This window comes from Gastrolobium bilobum, unplaced genomic scaffold, assembly GCF_033153095.1.
Source record: "Gastrolobium bilobum isolate Gb01-03AN ecotype WA unplaced genomic scaffold, APGP_CSIRO_Gbil_v1 utg28756, whole genome shotgun sequence".
Lineage (NCBI taxonomy): Eukaryota > Viridiplantae > Streptophyta > Magnoliopsida > Fabales > Fabaceae > Gastrolobium > Gastrolobium bilobum.
In genome coordinates, this window is record NW_026898677.1 from 32,917 (window position 1) to 51,928 (window position 19,012).

At 37.8% G+C, this 19,012-nt stretch overlaps 3 protein-coding genes across 5 annotated transcripts; all 3 read right to left on the minus strand.

Annotated features, from left to right (window-relative positions):
- Positions 1 to 1,012: 1,012 nt before the first annotated feature.
- On the minus strand, positions 1,013 to 2,741 carry LOC133318245 (uncharacterized). Its single transcript, XM_061520239.1, has one exon. It carries the CDS (start codon positions 2,666 to 2,668, stop codon positions 1,262 to 1,264), a length of 1,407 nt encoding a protein of 468 aa, XP_061376223.1. The 5' UTR covers positions 2,669 to 2,741; the 3' UTR covers positions 1,013 to 1,261.
- Positions 2,742 to 3,484: 743 nt separating this feature from the next.
- LOC133318241 (DEAD-box ATP-dependent RNA helicase 42-like) lies at positions 3,485 to 8,773 on the minus strand. Of its 3 annotated transcripts, none has more exons than XM_061520233.1 (5): positions 8,633 to 8,773; positions 4,812 to 8,231; positions 4,294 to 4,401; positions 3,988 to 4,078; positions 3,485 to 3,836 (listed from the first exon to the last, which is right to left on the minus strand). In XM_061520233.1, exon 2 carries the CDS (start codon positions 8,220 to 8,222, stop codon positions 4,815 to 4,817), a length of 3,408 nt encoding a protein of 1,135 aa, XP_061376217.1. In that variant the 5' UTR covers positions 8,223 to 8,231; positions 8,633 to 8,773; the 3' UTR covers positions 3,485 to 3,836; positions 3,988 to 4,078; positions 4,294 to 4,401; positions 4,812 to 4,814. The 3 variants fall into 3 exon arrangements, with proteins under 3 accessions (XP_061376217.1, XP_061376218.1, XP_061376219.1); XM_061520234.1 differs by having other exon boundaries at positions 4,294 to 4,724; XM_061520235.1 differs by lacking the exon at positions 4,294 to 4,401.
- A 2,333-nt stretch (positions 8,774 to 11,106) lies between these two features.
- On the minus strand, positions 11,107 to 18,768 carry LOC133318242 (uncharacterized). Its single transcript, XM_061520237.1, has 4 exons — positions 18,207 to 18,768; positions 17,804 to 17,997; positions 13,913 to 14,200; positions 11,107 to 12,628 (listed from the first exon to the last, which is right to left on the minus strand). Exons 1-4 carry the CDS (start codon positions 18,386 to 18,388, stop codon positions 11,409 to 11,411), a joined length of 1,884 nt encoding a protein of 627 aa, XP_061376221.1. The 5' UTR covers positions 18,389 to 18,768; the 3' UTR covers positions 11,107 to 11,408.
- Between the last annotated feature and the right edge of the window lie 244 nt (positions 18,769 to 19,012).

Below are 19,012 nucleotides of genomic sequence, written 5' to 3' on the forward strand. Positions count from 1 at the left end.
TAGACTTGAACTCATCTTTCACACAAAAATTAGGTCTAGGTTTTAGGTTTGGAGATTGGTTCGGATTTTTGAGCACAAAATGAGAGTGTGGATGTGTAATCTCAATGTCCTACAAAGATTAACGTTGAGAAATTGATGACATGAAATATATTTGTGCTGTTTCGGTCGAGAGAGCTCAAGGGACAGAGATTTGGGGGGCAAAAAAACCTAAATCTCGTAACAATGGCCGAAACCCATTCATATTGGGGTTTCTGGACGACATTTACCCGGGTACACCCCTCCATACCTGGGTAAATAGTGCAAGCAAATTCCCAAATTCGAAGAACACTACCCGGGTACACCCCTACCTACCCGGGTAGGCAAAAATTTTCAAAAAATACCCGGGTAGTGAAGGGTGTACCCGGATAGACTTTGTGGTCAACGGTCAAACAAGAGCAGATTGGTGTTATGTTTTTTGAGGAAGTTAAATTTTTAAAATAGTTCATAATCAATGTCAAATTAGTAATTAATTATTAATAAAGGGTTATAAGATTCCGTAACATAGCTTATTGTACGGGGGCACCCTCGTGCTAGCAACCAACCCTCTAAAGCCTAAACTGGGAGAAAATTTTAAATGTACTGGGAGCACCCGAACTCGGTACTTTTACTAAATAAGAAATTTTTTTAAAACTTAAGAAAATAAAAAAAAAACATGGGTAAAAAGAAAAAAAAAAATCCTATATAATAAAAGAGAACAACGAATTTAGTGCTCCCTGAATTGAAGTTTTTCTCCTAAACTGGAACCGAAACTTATTTCAACACTAAATATTCTTCACCCAAATAAAGTTTCAAAATGGAAATCTTAGCCAACAGCAATAAGAGAGAATCAAAAAGTTGAAGTAGCACAAAAATTCCCAATCAAGCAACAAAAGCCCAAGCTTACAACATTCTAATTTCGAATCTCCGATCAGACCAAAGGTAAAGGCATACACCCAATTTTTTTTTTTTAAGAAAAAAAGCAAAAGGTTAGAGCATCTCAACCCTAGCTTTGAAATCTGCAATCCAGGATCCCACTGATAACAGAAAATAAAGCAACATATCCAAAACGCGTTATAACATATCTCGAGATTAATAAACTACGCCATGGCGTTCAACATCTCCTTGGCAAATATTCACAGCGGTACCAAGAGAACAAAAATCATCTTAAAAAATCAAAGCTAATAATAAAACAATAAACTCGTGCCTCTACCCTTTTGGAGCAAAGAGTTATAACAAAGCAAATTTAAGAATCTTGGGAAATGACAGTATTAGCAACAGAAGATATAGAAATTTTCCTTGCAGGACGAGAGGACTTCTTCACATAAGAGGAATTCCACTCCCCGCCATCTTGAGCATAGTAGTCCATCGGATAATCACCACCAAAATCTCTCGTTCCCTTTGCATCTCCGCAGCTACACTCACAGCAAGAACCGCTCTTCTTGCAACCCAAACCATCTTCACAACACTGTTTTGGCACCTTAGTTTTCTCCCACCAACCAGGTATCAATCCTAGCACAATCTCTGCCTCAAAAGGAGTAAGAACTGGTTTCATAAAAGCATCACCCCAATCAATTGATAATCGAGGACAAGCAATCTGAATCCAAGCATCAAGAGAGTCTTCAAACAGAGCAATCCTCCCAGGGCTTATCTCAGACATTAAAATCACAGTATAATTGAATCCTTTGTCCCTCATTTTCTTTTCCAATCTCTCCAAAATCTTCGGATTCCCTTGCCTACCCAAAGTCCCCAAAACAACACCCCAATTCCGAGCTTCCCTTGCTTTCAAAATCGCATTTTTCCTTGATTGTTTCATACCCACATGATCATACTCCTCCAGAAACAACTTCCCCATATAAGGGTCATACCTGAAGGCCTTAATCCCCGGATTTGCAATCATGAACGCCTCAAGGTGAAACCTTCCATCCGCTACAAACACCAAAACACTCTCACCACTATCATCAAACACCTTGGGTGCAGTGCACCCGAGAACCTCACCGGCCGAGAGCGGCTTGGACTGCGGGATCAAAACCCTAAACCCACAATTTTCGAGTTCAGATTTCGCCGCCCGAATTGCAGAGGCAAACTGAATGGTACCGGCAAGTACTAGGGTTTTGGCGCAAGATTGAAGGTTAAGCCTAACAGTATCAACGAAATGGTCAACGTTGATTTTGATATCAACAAAGACGTAAAGGCAAGGGATGGTGGTGGAATCAATGGGTACAAGGCAGCTATGACCGTAGTGAATGAGAAGATCGGCGCCGAGTGCGATGGCGGAGAAGTCGTCGACACAACAAGCGCCGTAGGTGACGTCGCCGAGGATGAAGCAGTGAGAGACACCGGCGAAGGTGGTGAAGATGTCGGATAGGGCGAGAGAGTACATGAGGAGGCCCTCAGGGAATTGGAGAGCGACGCGCTTAGCTTTGGTGGAGAGGACGCGCCAGACGCATTTGTGGACCTCGAAGTTGTAGTTGGAGGGGAGAATGGATATGGCGGCATTGAGAACGGGGTCGTTTAGGATTGAATCGGGGATTTGGCTCTTTATGAAACGCTTTGGCCTTGTGCCGTTGCTGTTGCCGTTGGGTTTATTATCAGACGATGGACGGGGAAGGAGGTGGAGTTCTACTCCTTGCTTATCTTGCTCCAACTCCATGGCCTATACAATACACGCTACCTTTTCTTTCTCTTCTCTGCCTTTGAAACAGACCTTGTTTCTTTCGGACTGGTTTTTTAAGAATACATTACACTAGCTTATACAGTACACGCACTTAAATATAAGCGAAAATCGAAATTCGTTTTTTTTTTTTTTTTGGTAGATGAAATTCGTATTTCAAATGTAGTATTAGGATAAGCATAATCTCATATAATTGAAATGGGTTAATAATTTTCAGATTCTTATATGGAATGAGTTGTTTTTCATGTTATTTATCTTCTACACTTTACGAAACCCATGGGTAAAGGAAAATAAATAAATAAAAATACTCTATACACTTATACATATAAAAAATAATTTTATCTTTTAAAACATTAGAGATATTAAACACGATTGAAATATCTAAACATCAAGATTTTGAACAATTTTTTTTTTTTTATAAAATGTTAAATCAAGAGACAAAATTTTGTTGATAAATACATAATAGAAATTAATATTATTAGGGAAGTGAACAAACCGTTTCCCATTAATCACCGATTAACAAGAACGAAAGTAAAGGCAATCTAGATGTTAACAAAAAAAAAATTAAAAAATTAAAACCAAATTACTTTATATAAAACCGGTTCAAGAACCAAAAGAATCAATTAGTTCTTTTTTCCTTAACTACTATTTTTTTTTTTCTTTCCCCAAAGCATAGTGCCTATCTGAGATTGAGATACATAATGCCTCCAATCTAAAAATACGTACACATGCAAAAAAGTAAAAGATAAAAATAAAAATAAATAAATACTAAAATCATTAAAAGAAAACCGCGAGTACATCCAAATATAGACCATGAATCTGTAAACGCCACTCTGCTCCACAAGGAGAATGTCCAGCAATGATTCCTAAATATGCTTTCAGCAAACAGAGTAATTTTTTACAACATAAAAAATAGAATTTATGAGTTCCACGAAACAAGGGCAACGATCTTATGAATGCTATGAGCCTGAGCTGACGCTTTAGTTGCCATATTAGGTATATCCATTAAATGGTAAACTTATTAGAAAGATACACCGTTATTGTACATGAGCAGAAATCCAAATTATGTCATAGGCAAATGCATCAATAACTGAATCATTCGATCTCCCCATCACATCTTCTTGACAGAAGAACACCGAACCAAAACCTGAAAGATATACACGTATAATCAGATAAACAAACACATAATACCATCATAAATCCCACAACTCATGCACATGGAATAACACGGGGCAAAAACAGGTGTTTCGATAGGTTCGCTTCAAATAAAAAAGGATTTAGATCAAAAAATGCCGCACCATGATCAGCACCTTCAACAGGCCACGTAGCAAGAGCAATGGATGGAAAAATATTGAACATGCCATGCAAGCATAGGCTCAAAAGACCCACCTGCACCATAGCGAGTGATGAACAGGAAAGATAAAAACCAAAAGGATAGAAATTATTGAAATTAAAATTTAATAAAAAGCAAAATATCTTAATATTAGCTGGTATGCGAAATGATATTAGGAGGAAGAGTTTGCTACAAGCAATCACACAGACACACACACGCACAAAAACACAAAAGAAGAGATGGGCCAGACTTTCCACAATAATAGTCATACCTGTATGACAACGAATGGGTAAGAAAGGCAGACAATATGTGCAACTTGTCCCGGATTGGGGCGCGAGACAAGAGTGTTTAACAGAGTCCCATTTTGCCTTCACGTTGACTACCAAAAGTAGATTTACTCTTAGGTTGCAGAACTTTTAAAAAAAAAAAATAACTATACAAAAACATCGCTAAACAAATATCACCAGTTTGCTAGCTCTGATTACACACTAAATCAAGTTTATTCCCAACTTTAAACCCACAAAAAGAATATCTGTTTTAGTTCTGAACTAAAACAAAATCCACCCTAAGAAGATGAAGGATAAAATCACTTTAATCGATCTAGACCATCCAGCAAAGGATAATTATACACCTATATATGGCTACAGGGAACAAAATAGATCACAAAAAACAAAGCTTCTAGGCTGGACAGCCATCTTTCCCCTGCATATAAGTATGTAACATAATGCTTATAAATAGCTACTATAATAAAAATAAGCAATAATATGCTCAACTGGATCAGGATCTTACACTTTATACAACGGAGTATTTGCCTGGTTGAGTTCCACCGGGAAGTTGCAAAGCCTGATTTGTGATGTCTTCCAAAACACGCTTCAATTCTACTTTAGCTCTCTTAACAGACTGCTCACTGGGACCCTCAATGAACAAGTAGAGTTTGCGTTCTCCAGGTCCTGGGATTTTGCCAGGTGGGTAATACTGCCCCCTGGTGGTAATGGCAGCTCCGGTCCAGTCAGAAATGGGGCCTAAAGTTTCCTTGTGTGTGACTTTCCAGCGAGCATTCTGAGGGAAATCATTAATTTCCAACTCAGCCTCATAATGCTCTGGCAATGCTTCAGATTGTATTTTTGCTAAGTTGTGCTGCAGGTTTATAGCAGCTAATGCTGCTCGAGCTGCCCCGTCATTTGCAGCAAGGGGTAGCCCTGTCCCAGGCATGACTGTGGCATTCTGGAGACCAAGAACAGCTGGCAAAGAAACAGGTAGTCCGCCATTTGAAATCAGCTGGCCAGCAGAGCTGGGAGTAGGCACTGCAGGAGAATTCACTTTCGTGGCGGCAAGAATCTGAGCAAGAGCAGGATGCTGTGAGATGTCACCTCCTGCCTTCCTAATACCTTCATCTTCATCTTCCGAATCTGACTTGTCTTCTTCAAACCCATATTCTTTGGCTTGCGCTTTCTTTGCTGCTCTACTCACCTCATCTTCCTCCTCGTTAAATTTAAAGCCACTGCCTCCATAACCAGTCCCATGGGCTTGCTCCAGTCCTTGATTCACTTTTGCCATAAAGCTATCAGCAAGAGCTTTCAGATCATTGGGAACAACCTGCTCAGACAGCTCCAAAGCTTTCACCAGATCTGGTGCATATCTTGCATCTTCCTCAGAAATAAATGTAATGGCACAACCCTTTCGGCCAGCTCGGCCAGTGCGACCAACACGATGTACATAATCTTCATAGTGGTTTGGAACATCAAAATTGATCACCAATTCAAGCTCCTTGACATCTAATCCCCTGGCAGCAATACTTGTTGCAACCAATAAATTGCAGACATTGCTTTTAAAATCAGAAATTGTGGATTCACGGTCTGTCTGATCCTTAGCCCCGTGAAGAGAAAGGCATGGATAACCATGCCTGAGCAGATCCTTAAACAAAAGATCACATTTCTCCTGTGAGTGGACAAACATCAAAATCTTTCCTTTCTCATACCACTCCCCTAATATTTCTAAGAGTCTAAGGAACCTCTGATTTTCTGGCCTCACCTCAACTAGCTGTGTTATGTCTTTGTTCACAACACTCCTCCCACCAACTTGTATTTCAACAGGTTTATTCAAGACCTTACGAGCCAGAATTTCAACCTGACGGGGGAAAGTAGCAGAGAAGAGAACCGTTTGACGATCTGGTCGAATATTCTGAACAATTCTCGTGATTTGAGGTTCAAAGCCCATGTCAAACATTCGATCAGCCTCATCCATGACCAGATAAGTGACTCTACGCAGGTTAGTTATTTTTCCACTACTAGTGCATAGTATGTCAATCATCCTACCTGGTGTACAAACCACTATCTCAGCACCACGTTTCAACTCACTAATTTGTTGAGCAACACCAGAACCTCCATAGACAGGAACACACCTGAGTCCCAGTACCTTTGCAAACTTCTTTATATCACTGTGAATCTGTTGAACAAGTTCCCTTGTAGGAGCCATAATAAGTCCGATAGGACCATCTCCTGTAACAACTGGTGGCTGATCCTTGATATGCCTCAACATTGGCAAAACAAAAGCAAGTGTTTTGCCAGAACCAGTTTTAGCAGTACCTATGCAATCTCGACCACTCATAATTACAGGCAGTGCCTGTGCTTGAATAGGCATCGGCTTTTCATAGTTCAACTTCTTTATTGTCTCCAAAATTTTGCTAGTAAGTCCAGTCTGGTGCCAAGATTTTACAGGCTTCGGAACATCCTTTCCATGTACCTTCAACTCCAACTGCTTCCTGGATACTGCAGCTTCTTCGGGAGTCATCTTTGAGATCTCCTTCGCTTCAATATAAAAAAATTTCCTGAATGGTTCATAGTCGATCTTTGAGTGGTCAACTATAGAAAGCTTCTCAGCTTTTGTCTTCTTCACTCTTTTCATGAACTCATCATCATCTTCATCTACGGGATCCCCCTCAATTTCAAGATCCGCATAATCTGAGTCAGACTCTTCACCAGGAATTATTCTGCCAATAGATTTATTTGAACCTTTCTTTGACTGTGCACCACGACTTTGCTCATCCCCTTTATCCTTGGGCTTCAATTCAGAGGCGTTATCAAAATGTGACGCAGTCACAGCATTGTTCAGCTTTTCAACTTCAGGTAGAATCATAGAATTCATGAAAGCATCTAATGGATCTATTTCCTCATCTAAAGGAGCACCAGCAGTTGCATCCTCTAAATCAGGTGCAACCGGTCCATTATCAACATCTACCACCATCAAATCGCTAGGTTCCTTATCAGCAGGTTTGTCTTCTTCATCCACATCGATAGCTGTATCTTGCTTCCCAGTACCTGGTCCTTCTTCATCATCAGATTCTCCTTCAAGTGTCCATGTCTTTCCAGACTCAAGTTCATTAACACTTTCTTCACCCTGCTTTTCTCTTTCTGCTTCTTCCCTCTTCCTCCTTAGTTCTTGCCATTCTTGAACTCTCCTCCTCCGCTTTTCCATTTCTTCATCCAACCTCCTCTGTTCATCCTCCATTTCCTCTTCACGTGTAGGTTTTATCTCTTCATCTTTGGTATCTATGTCATCTCCACCACTCTTTTTCCTTGGGCTTGCTTCATGTTCCTCAGTTTGCCTGTTGGACTTGCTGGCACTTCTTTCCCTCTCTCGCCCCTTGTCATTATCATCCTCTTTCCGATGCCGCTTCCTATCTCTCTCCCGAGGCTCACCATCACTGTATTCACTATCAACTTCCCTACGCTTCTCCCTCTCACGTACTCTCCTCCCCTTTTCTCTTTCCTTTTCCTTCTCTTTCTCATGATCCCTCCTTTCCCTTTCCCTTTCTCTCTCTCTAGTCCTCTCCTTATCCTCCTTCCTTTCCCTCTCCCTTAATCTGTCTGTCCTCTCCTTTTCCTTGTCTTCCTTATCTCTTTCCCTTTTCTTGTCCCGAGCTCTTTCTCTATCCACATCCTGAACTCGTGTTCTATCCTTATCTTTATCTTTGCGCTTCTCCCTATCTCTATTGTACCTGTCTTCAGAATCACTACTCTTCTCTCTCTCATATCGTCGAGACTCACGATCCCTCTTCTCCCTATCCCTGTACCTCCCATCGTTTCCACCCTTAACTCTTTCTCCAGTTTTATCACGATCTCGATCACGGTGACTCCTCTTAGAATCCCCTTCTTTCACCTCATGATCTTCTTTCCTTGATTTATGCTTTACCTCATCCATTGCTTTTTCCTATAAATCCAAATCTATGTGTTAGTGATGGTAACATTCTGCAAACACAGAATATCCTTAAACCCTAGAAGACATCCATTCAAGATGCACACTGATGCAAATTCAATATAAGGATATACTGCTTCAAAGCAGTTAAGAACAACAAATAATTTGCAAGAAGGAAAAACAGATACAGAAATACTATTTTGACGTATCAATGCAAATAATGAACTGAAAACAGAGCATATTAGAAAAATACAGCATGGTATCCAGCATAAACAGAGAAAGTCAGGAATTAAACCATAAACCAGGGATTCAAATCTATATGAGAGTCGACCCATGATAAAAAGCGAAAACCAATCGAAATGCATATTAAAAGAGAAAATAAGAAGAAAAAAAAGAGCACAGTTGAAACGAGATACAAGTGTGTGAATCTTGCGACGCAGTCTCAAATTCGGAATGACGATTTACGAATCCGCGAAGATGCTACGCCCCAGAGCTAGGGCACTTCCTTGGCACAGATGCCGCAACAAACAAACCAAAATGGAACTACTACTTACTTCTGTATCGCAATACAAAAACACAATAACATCTTATAAATGTTGAATTGTCGATCCCGTTTAAGTTTTAGCGAGTATTTCGATAAGGATTTTGTACTCACTGATGCTATAGATATTTAGAAAAAATATGTATTCTACAATTTAAAATTTTTTAAAGGGAAAAGTTCACCAATGCTCCTATGGTCTGCTTCAGAATCATATATGTCCTGTGGTTTTTTTCCTGTCACATATGCCCCTATGCTTTGTAAAAAATAAGAAACCACAGGGATATATGTGATAAAAAACATATCCTTTTACAAACCACAGGGGCATATGTGATAAGAAAAAAACCACAGGGGCATAAGTGATTCTGAAGTAAACCACAGGGTCATTGGTGAACTTTTCCCTTTTTTAAAACAAAAAATTTATATATTTTAATATTTTAATTTTAGATCAAGATAAAAATTCATGTAAAAAAAACTAACAATAAAGAATGTAACAAAAGATTTAAACTTTAATATATGAGTGTTTAGTCTTCTATTTAAATTTAGTAATATTTATTACATTTATATTTCTTTCAAAATTTATTTTAAATTTTATTTTTATGTATTTTACAATCTTTAGTATATCAATATATAATAAGAAATATTTCATCATAACCATCGTCCGGTCGTCCGGTACCTGTACATTGCATGGGTTAAAATACTAGTTTTTTAAAAATTTCTAAGATTAATCTGGTTTATTTTCCTATTTCATAAAATAAACTAACAGCCTAGAAACATGACATTAAAAAACTTTTTCTAATTTTTTAATGGGATTGGATATTGTGACACCCAAGTTATGTTACACTCATGTGACACCCAGTCAATCTCACTGTTAGATCGCTTATGTTGATCCAACGGTTATATTTATTTCTATCTTTGTATGGTCATGATTTCCCAAATTTAAAGTGAAAACATTAAATATGGGAAATCATAACCATACAAAGGTAGAAATAAATATAAAATATTAAATTTGAGAAATCATGACCATACAAAGATAGAAATAAATATAACCGTTGGATCAACATAAGCGATCTAACGGTGAGATTGACTGGGTGTCACATGGGCGTAACATAACTTGAGTGTCACAATATCCTATCCCTTTTTTAATTCATATTCTGTGCCAATTAATTTTTCTTTTATAATATAAAATATGAGACCCACATTTAATTTGTCTCTATTCTTGTTTTCTCATGTTTTCATGCAACATAAGAAAACATGAACCCTTTAGTATATTATCCATTCCTTATGTTTCTATCTACCAACTCTTTTTGGTCAGACTCTTCATTGTTTTCACAGATATATATTAGGAGTAAGATATATTTACAACCAAAAAAATTATCATATTTACAACCAACTTAATCACTATTAATTTCTGTTAATCTAACGATTATTATTTATTAGAAATTATTGGATCGCATTTATTAATTAATTATTAATTCTCAATAAATAATAATTATTATATTGACGAAAATCAACGGTAATTAGATTGATTGTAAAGATAATAAACTTTTTTGGTTGTAAGTATATTTTTCTCCTATATAATAGATCCTTGAGATTCTAACATTTGGTCGGAAATTTGAGGCGCTATAATGGAGACCATATTTATCTCTCCATCTCCTCTAGCCTCAACTGATCTTTTTGTGCATCATTTGATACTTCACCGTGTAGAGTAAGTATATCACGAAATAAAATTGAGAGCCTTTGGATTTCTTAAAAAAGTAATTTTTATCTCTTTCTTATTTTAGAAGTGTTTTTTATAAAAGTTAAAGCTATTTATATTTTTATAAAAATATTTAATTTTTTTTAAAAAAATTAGCTTTTGACTTTTGCTTTTCTTAGAAGTTAAAATTTTTAACTTCTGAAAAAAGTTAATTTTTCCCTTTTTTTGTAGTTTCTACTTTTTTAAAAAACAGACATTCAAACGAACTAAAAATAAGAAGTGTTTTTTTCTTAAAAAAAAATCAGCTTTTGAAAAAAAAAAAAAAAAAAAATCATCCACACGGGCCCTTAAAGCAACTTGTATTTTACTCCTTGGAAAATGATATCATTAGGTATATTTAATCCTCAAGATCTAATACTTTTACCACAAAACTGAGTTTCTGCTATACAATTTCTGTTAAATCTCATTTCAGTGTGTTCTTTATACATTGGAAACTGCTGCGTACCTGAAATATGTACGCAGAGGATTCGCCGGTATCTATTTTTGAAGTGAATAAAGGGCTAAAGCTGATTTTTGTGCAATAAAATGATCAGCACACACTTGTACCAAAAAAAAAAATGATCAGCACAAAAGAGATACACTATTCTATTGCTATCAATCATTAAATAGCAAGTTGCATTTAGAGTCAGATGATATTGCTCTCTGCCCAAGTTAAGCTTCTTCATTGCCTCGGGAAACCATGATCTGAGAAATGTGTACTTACAATGTAGCAAAATGACTTCTTGTACCTTCTATTTATCTACTTAGAGAATGAATTGGTGGTCTATACTTCATATTCATCCTTAAAATACTAACAATAAATTGAATAAGATTTCTATTTATTTGGGAACAAGACATACCCAACAAATCGTTGTGCTACCACTGTAAGATTATTGTTCTCATTTAAAAATGTAACCTATGATTTTCTCTGCACACCAGTATTCAACAAAGCCGCATTACTAGATGCTTTTAAAGGTGGCCTATTAATCTTCTCAAGTAATCTACTAAATACTAATTTGACTGGTATGCAAGCTACAGTGGTGAGCCCAGAGACCTCTGGTTTAATCAGCCTATCTGTTTGATAAAAACTTCCATCAAGAAATGACTTTTTAGTAAGATTTTGTTCAATAGATAATGAGGATAGAGTTCTAGTTTTCTGACTAGATGAAAAGCTCACTTTCTTCGGAATCTTTTTAAAGGACTTCTTGTCAATTGAAGGCCCAGGACTGTTAAGGCCACTCTTCCTCGAAAGGCTTGCCTTATGACTGGAGCTTCCACCATTTGATTTCTTCCATTCAACATTTCTTTCTTGATCTAAGGAAAAATCGGCAGCAGCTTCAGCACCATTTGAAGACAATATACGGGGACGAGGAACACGGACATTTGCTGTTCTCCTTGCAGTTCTCCAAGCTGGTGGAAGTACACTACTTCCCTCAAGGCCAATCCCATCATTACTGAAGTCATCAATTGCAGAAAATAGATTATCTGATGAACTATCCTTAAGGGCTTCAATTTGGATTGGGTGCCCTATTATTGCCTTCCCATCTAACTTACTCGTCATAGAAACAATGGGGACAGGCGCTTTTCGATAGCTTGCTTGAACCTTCAAGTCCACATCTACAAGCATCGACCCAATCCTCCTGTCAAAATGATAACGATTTCCATATAATGGAGCAAACCCTTTAATATCCCAATATCCTCTAAAAGCAGGCTGATCCTCCCAAGCCCATTCATCCCAATCAACACCATGACGAATTTTATTTTGACCTTTTGCTACTGCTCTAGAAGTTAGAGAGTACTCATCTTCCAATCCAAACATTTGATCAGTGTCATCAAGAACATCACTAAAATCATTTCTGTAGTAATGCAAACTAGACCCCACTTTCTTGCGGCTCACACGGCTTCTTTGCCCTTCAACATCTGCTCCATATAAAACACCTTTCCTATCAGGAGCACCAACAGACCTTTTTACAAGATTCCGATTATTCCTTTTTCCTTTTAATTGCCATTTGGATACAGCTTCATTGCAAGTTATAGGTTCGCGAGGATAGAGGTGAGGCATGTCACTGGAAATTGCCAACTCATCAGGCTCCTCGCTGCTAGTGCTTTCTTGTTCTTCATCATCGTGACCAGTTTCTGCAGTTACATTAACATCAGAAGAGTCAAAAAGAATGCTGTGAAATAGAATTAGAACTAACAGTCTAACACAAAACACAAAGATGCATGCGGAGTAAAAGAATAATGAGAACACATTACAAGGCATTCTAAATAATGGTTAAAAATAAGAAGGGGGAATGGATAAGTACTAAATGGATTTGAAATTGATTCACAAATACAAAATCCCAATGATATAGTTAGAGTCACAGAAATTCACATCACGAGTTATTCTGAGAGAGAGAGAGGAAGGCAGGTAGTGCCACAACATAATAGAAACCATGTATTACATTCAAACTCACATATATTATTGGGTAAGCTTTAATGGATAATCCACAGTAAATAATGTCATGGCTTTTTAAGGCAAAGTCTTTCTCTGATATTCAATTAGGCTGGAATATTGGATTGCTTAATTGAGTTAATAAACCACTCCCCATTAAATCCCAACTAACGAGGGTGAAGTGAGAGCAATCATTGCACACAACCTTACCGTTGCATATTTGCACACAGAGTGTTACCTGTTCTTGATTGAGTTAATGTTTCTAATTTATTTCTTTATAGTATTCTTCTCCTTTCAGGAGTACTCCTGATCCTCCAGCACTGTACTTATTTTCTCTCTTAACAAATTCTTCTGTACTCAGAAACAAGATCGGAAGGAGAGTAGTAATTTTCCAGTTTTCCTACAAGAAATCTTACGAGAAATAGAGCATCTTTACTACTTTGTTACCAAAAATTTTCATTGCATGGTATTTGTCTTCTACCTCTAATTTGCTGAAAAAGAGAAAGGAAGGAGGGATGGTTGTCGTTTTTTTTTTTTTTTTTTTTGGGGGGGGGGGGGGGGGATTGACATATTGTACTCAGTTAATTCTATTGCCATTTGCTAGGATACAATCACTATTCAGAGTTATAATGTTATTTCTTTATTTAATTATTTAAAAAAAAAAAAAAGTAAGGAAAGATGCAAGAATATAGAAGGAAGAAAGACAACTTTGCCATACAGAATCCATTTCAATATCCATATAATAATGCAAAAAGGAAAACTAATAATACTTTCAGAACAAATGCGATATATAAAAAGGTGTAAGGGAAATAAATTGCCTCAAATATACAGATATTGGTAGAAAATATGGAGCACTTAAATCAGCAATCATATGCTTTTTTTTTTTTTTCAAGTTGTGACCATTAGATCATATTGTTAAGATAAGGATAGCATAACTTATCTACCATAAGATATGCTGCATAAGATAAGTATGGTAGAAACTAAACCTGAAAGTATAGTCATTTCTTCATCCTTATCTAGTTCTGTTTCAGAAGAATCTGAATCGGAATTAGTACAACCAGTTTCAGAAGAATCTGATTCAACATCATCCATAAAAGCAGATTCACTCTCTTCAGCCAAAGAACTGCAATAAGGGTACTCCCCTCCAAGTTGGGAAGTTGATATTGGAACATTGGTTAGAGTCTCCTTGAAATCCAGAGAATCACTAGACTCAGCTGGAAAATACACACATCTGCTCCTCTTTCCTCGGAAAGCTGAACCCATTTGCCCCACTCCTGAAAACAGAATTACAGTCAGATTATAAGATATCCCTGATTTTCAAAAGTTCAATTTCAACATCAACACCACCTTTATCCCAAATTAATTGGGGTAGGTGGTTGATGAACCCAAATAAAAGATACGAAAGGGTTAAAAAAAGATAAAAAATAAAAAATAAATAAATAAAATAGTAATAATATATATATAAATATATAAATATAAATATAAATATAAAAGTGATAAAAGAAGGGGAAAAGAAGAAAGCGGGGAGATAAAGAGGAAAAAGGACTAAAAAGGGACCATCTAGAACATAAGAATAACAACGGGTCTAACCCTCCACCATGCATATAGATTTTCTCCATTTCGTTCTAAGGCACACTGTCCGCCAATCTATATCCCAATCCATTAAGTCTTACTTTACTATCTTCCCCCAAGTAAATTTCGGTCTACCTCTATCTTCCTTTGTGTTGAGCTTTTTGTAACAAACTTTTGTTCTTACAAGAGCATCTAGGGGCCTTCTCATTACGTGCCCAAACCACCTCAATCTATATTTTTTCATCTTTTCAGCCACCGGTAGTACTCCTACCTTTCGTTGAATAGCTTCATTTCTCATCTTATCCATCCTCGTATAACCACACATCCACCTTAACATCCTCATCTCTGCTACTCCCATTTTATGCTCATGTTGCCTATCTGCTGGCCAACATTCAGCTCCATATAGCATTGCAGGTCTTACTGTTGTTCTATAGAATTTTCCTTTTAACTTAAGGGGGATTTTGCGGTCACACAAAAACCCAGATGCACTACGCCATTTCATCCACCCTGCTCTGATTCTATGATTTACATCCTTATCAATCTCTCCACCTTTTTGCAAAATGGATCCCAGGTATCTAAAAGCATATTTCTTGGGTACCTCTTGACCAAGTAGGTGCACAGGATCTTGGTCTTCATCTCTTGCTAGAGAAAACTCACACTTCAAATACTCAGTCTTGCTCCGACTTAACGTGAATCCTTTAGATTCCAACGTGCTTCTCCACAATTAAGTTTTCTATTAACACCGTCTTTGTTCTCATCAATAAGAACAATATCATCTGCAAAAAGCATACATCATGGCACTTCCTCTTGAATATTTTTTGTTAGTTCATCCATAACTAAGGCAAAGAGATAAGGACTTAGAGCTGAACCTTGGTGTACACCTACCGTGATAGGAAAATAACTTGATGTTCCATTACAAGCTTTCACACAAGTAGTAGCCCTATCATACATATCCTTGATTGCCTTTACATACTTTGATGGTAATTTTTTCTTCTCAAGAACCCACCATAAAACATTCTTTGGAACCCTATCATATGCTTTCTCAAGATCTATGAACACCATACGTAAGTCCTTCTTCTTTTCTCGATATCTTTCCATTAATTGTCGCATCAAGAAAATGGCTTCCATCGTACATCTTCCTGGCATAAATCCAAATTGATTTACAGAAACCTTGGTGTCTCTTCTCAAGTGATGTTCAATAACTCTCTCCCACAACTTCATAGTATGGCTCATTAGCTTAATGCCTCTATAGTTAGAACAATTATGTATATCTTCCTTGTTTTTGTAAATAGGCAAAATCATACTTTTCCTCCCTGCATCAGACATCTTATTTGTCTGAAGAATCTTATTGAAAAGGTTGGTCAACCATTTTAATGTCACATCCCCCAGGCCTTTCCACACTTCAATAAGGACACCATCAGGTCCCAAGACTTTATTAGTCTTCATCCTCTTTAAAGCCTCCTTAACATCATGTGTATTAATTCTTCGCACAAATCTTCTATTCAAATCATCATAAGCATCCTCCAAGTCCACCTCGCTTTTATCACCATCCCCATCAAACAACTTGTTAAAGTAGTTCATCCATCTTTCATTTACATCTTTATCTCTCACCAAAAGTTTTTAATTTTCATCCTTGATGCATCTAACTTGGGTGAGGTCTTTACTTTTCTTATCCCTTATTTTTGCAAGTTTATTTTTCACCATCCTTGCTCCCAAGATCTTTATACAAATCGGCGAAAACCTTGCCTCTAGCTTCCCGCACTGCTTTCTTTGCATTTTTTCTCGCCAATCTAAACTTTTGCAAGTTCTCTTCATTGGGACTTTTATGCAAAGATCTAAAGCATTCCTTCTTTTGTTTAATTGCCTCTTGCACCTCTCCATTCCACCACCATATTTCCTTTGCTTTCTCCCAACACTCTCCTTCTCATATTCTGAATACACATAACCATCTCATTCCATATTGCATTCGCTCCTCCATCAAACTCTCAAGGTCCTTCATGCAACATTCTTTCATTGAACTCTCTCTCTCTTTTACCTCCTTAAGCTTCCACCACCTTATCCTTGGGTTCTGGGCCCTCTTCCTCATTGTAAGTACTTTGTCGAACCGAACCTCCAGAACTATCAGCTTATGTTGCGTAGCGACACACTCTCCAGGGTAGACCTTACAGTCGACACAAGAAGCTCTATCTTCTCTTCTAGCCAAAAAGAAATCAATCTGACTACGATTATGGCCACTATGATATGTGATTAGATGTGACTCCCTTTTCCGAAAGAAAGTGTTCGCTAGCATCAAATCATAGGCTAGTGCAACATTCAAGATATCTTCTCCAGTCTCGTTTCTCGTCCCATAGCCAAAACTTCCATGAATTCTATCAAAACCTCCATTGCTTTTACCAACATGACCATTTAGATCTCCTCCTAAGCAAATCTTCTCCTCTCGTGGTATTCCCCTCAAAACCTCCTCCAAGTCTTCCCAAAATTGGCTCTTATCATTTGGTTGCAATCCAACTTGGGGTGCATACACACTGAGAATATTCAAAAGTTAAATAAAAATAAAAATTATGCCACTTTATTATATATTTCTCACCAAATCCATCATCTACTATCTCTCATACTGATACGAACCATGAGAGAGTCTCACCCCAAAAGCTAGCCTATAAGGTAGGAGAGCCCAAATTTCATATAAACCCCACATTAGACCTTTATGTTTCCGATGTGGGACTCCAAGTCCTATACCTTGGAGTAGGATCGTAACATTTCATCACGCTCCGCAGCCTCGGGGTCCACGCGGGTTGGCTTTGCCCTAGTCTTTTACTAGCCCTGGGCGAACACTGCAATGCCAGCGCCACTACCCATGCTGCTCGATTGCAACTGGAAGACATAGTGGAAGGCTCTGATACCAAATGATACGGATCTTGGGAGAGCCTCACCCCAAAAGCTAGCCTATGAGGTAGGAGATCCCAAAGTCCATATGAACCCCACATCAGACCTTTATGTTTCCGATATGGGACTCCAAGTCCCATGCCTTGGAGTATGATCGTAATACATATCTAAAGAATTTTACCATTAGCCACTATCATCAACTATAAGTTTCTGAGAAACACTTGGATCATCAGAAGATGAGAGCTTCTCTCCCAGGAGGGTAATTTTTAAGTCCAAAGTCCTGCAATCCTCTTCTCCAAGATGTTGTTGCATGTGATTTTGTTTTCGCATTATCATTTCTTAATGTTTCTGAAGATGTGACTATGCCCTTCTTAACACTATTATATGATATAAAATCTGTTCGATCAGTTCAAAAGCAATACCTAATTTTTCTTGCTTCTTCAACAATTGCCTCTCAAGTTCAAGAGCATGGAGAATAGCATCTTCTCTGCGTGCATATTTCTCTCTTTTCTTTAACGGCATACCCTGGGACGACTCCGCCCTTTCAATACATCCATCAAATTCACCACATCGGAATGCCTTCACTCGCTTCGATTTCTCCAAATTGTACCAATCACTGCTAAAAACAAAAACCTCAAATATATACTCACAGACACTTCCCAAGAACAGTTTTACTCAAAGTGATGTTAACTTAATCCCAAGTTGCTAAACTAAGTACTATACTATGAAAGCGTGAACTGAATTGAAAATTTGAAAACAGATATGAATTATGGAATAACAAAAAACGAAATATGTATGAAAGTAATAGAAGGGCGAGGCACTTACACGCTGGCATCTTCTCTGCCGAGAAGCTTAACGGGAGTTCCTGATCGAGGTGAGGTGAGATGAGAAGCAGATAGGTCATCGGAGCCAAGTATTTGACCCGGCCACCACGAACCGTTTCTTCTTCGGACCCATACAATCGATCCTATACCGCAATCGACTGCACCTGAACCCGAACTCTCCATCTCTCTCACTCTCCCTTTTACTTTCTTTCGCTTCCCCAGTTTCTCTCTCTCTCTCTCTCTAACGGAGACGGAGGCTCACCTGCCGGCCAAGAAAATCGATGAACGGAGGATCCGGGAACCGTCGTAAGTGGATAGTCCGATAAGTTAGGGCACAGAATTCCATTCAGATTTGGGAAATTTTCATTTTTAGGGTTTTCAATTTTGACTTTGTATAATCAAAATTCCAAAAAAAAAAAAAAGTTTGAATCTTCTAGAAGCAGCAAATGAAAATGTACACAAGTTATAAGAATACATTCAGTAATCTAGCCAACCACTGATGAGCCAACCCATTTTGGGTAAATAAAATAAGGATTCGTTAAAATCAATCCAAAGATTCTATTCATGAAAATTTGAAGTTGTAAGGAATAGTTTCATTACGGACCAAATGGAGAAAACTGTGAGAGAACCACCGGAGCGATCATCGGAGGAGGAAGACATACTAAAACGAAGTAATAAGCGTAATAAAAATCGTGGAGAAAAATTCTCACATGATGTATCAATGGTTCCTAGGGAGGAATCCTGGATGAAGGACCAAGAAGAGGGTCGAATTTCATGGAAGGAGATGCTGCAACGTCATAATGGAGA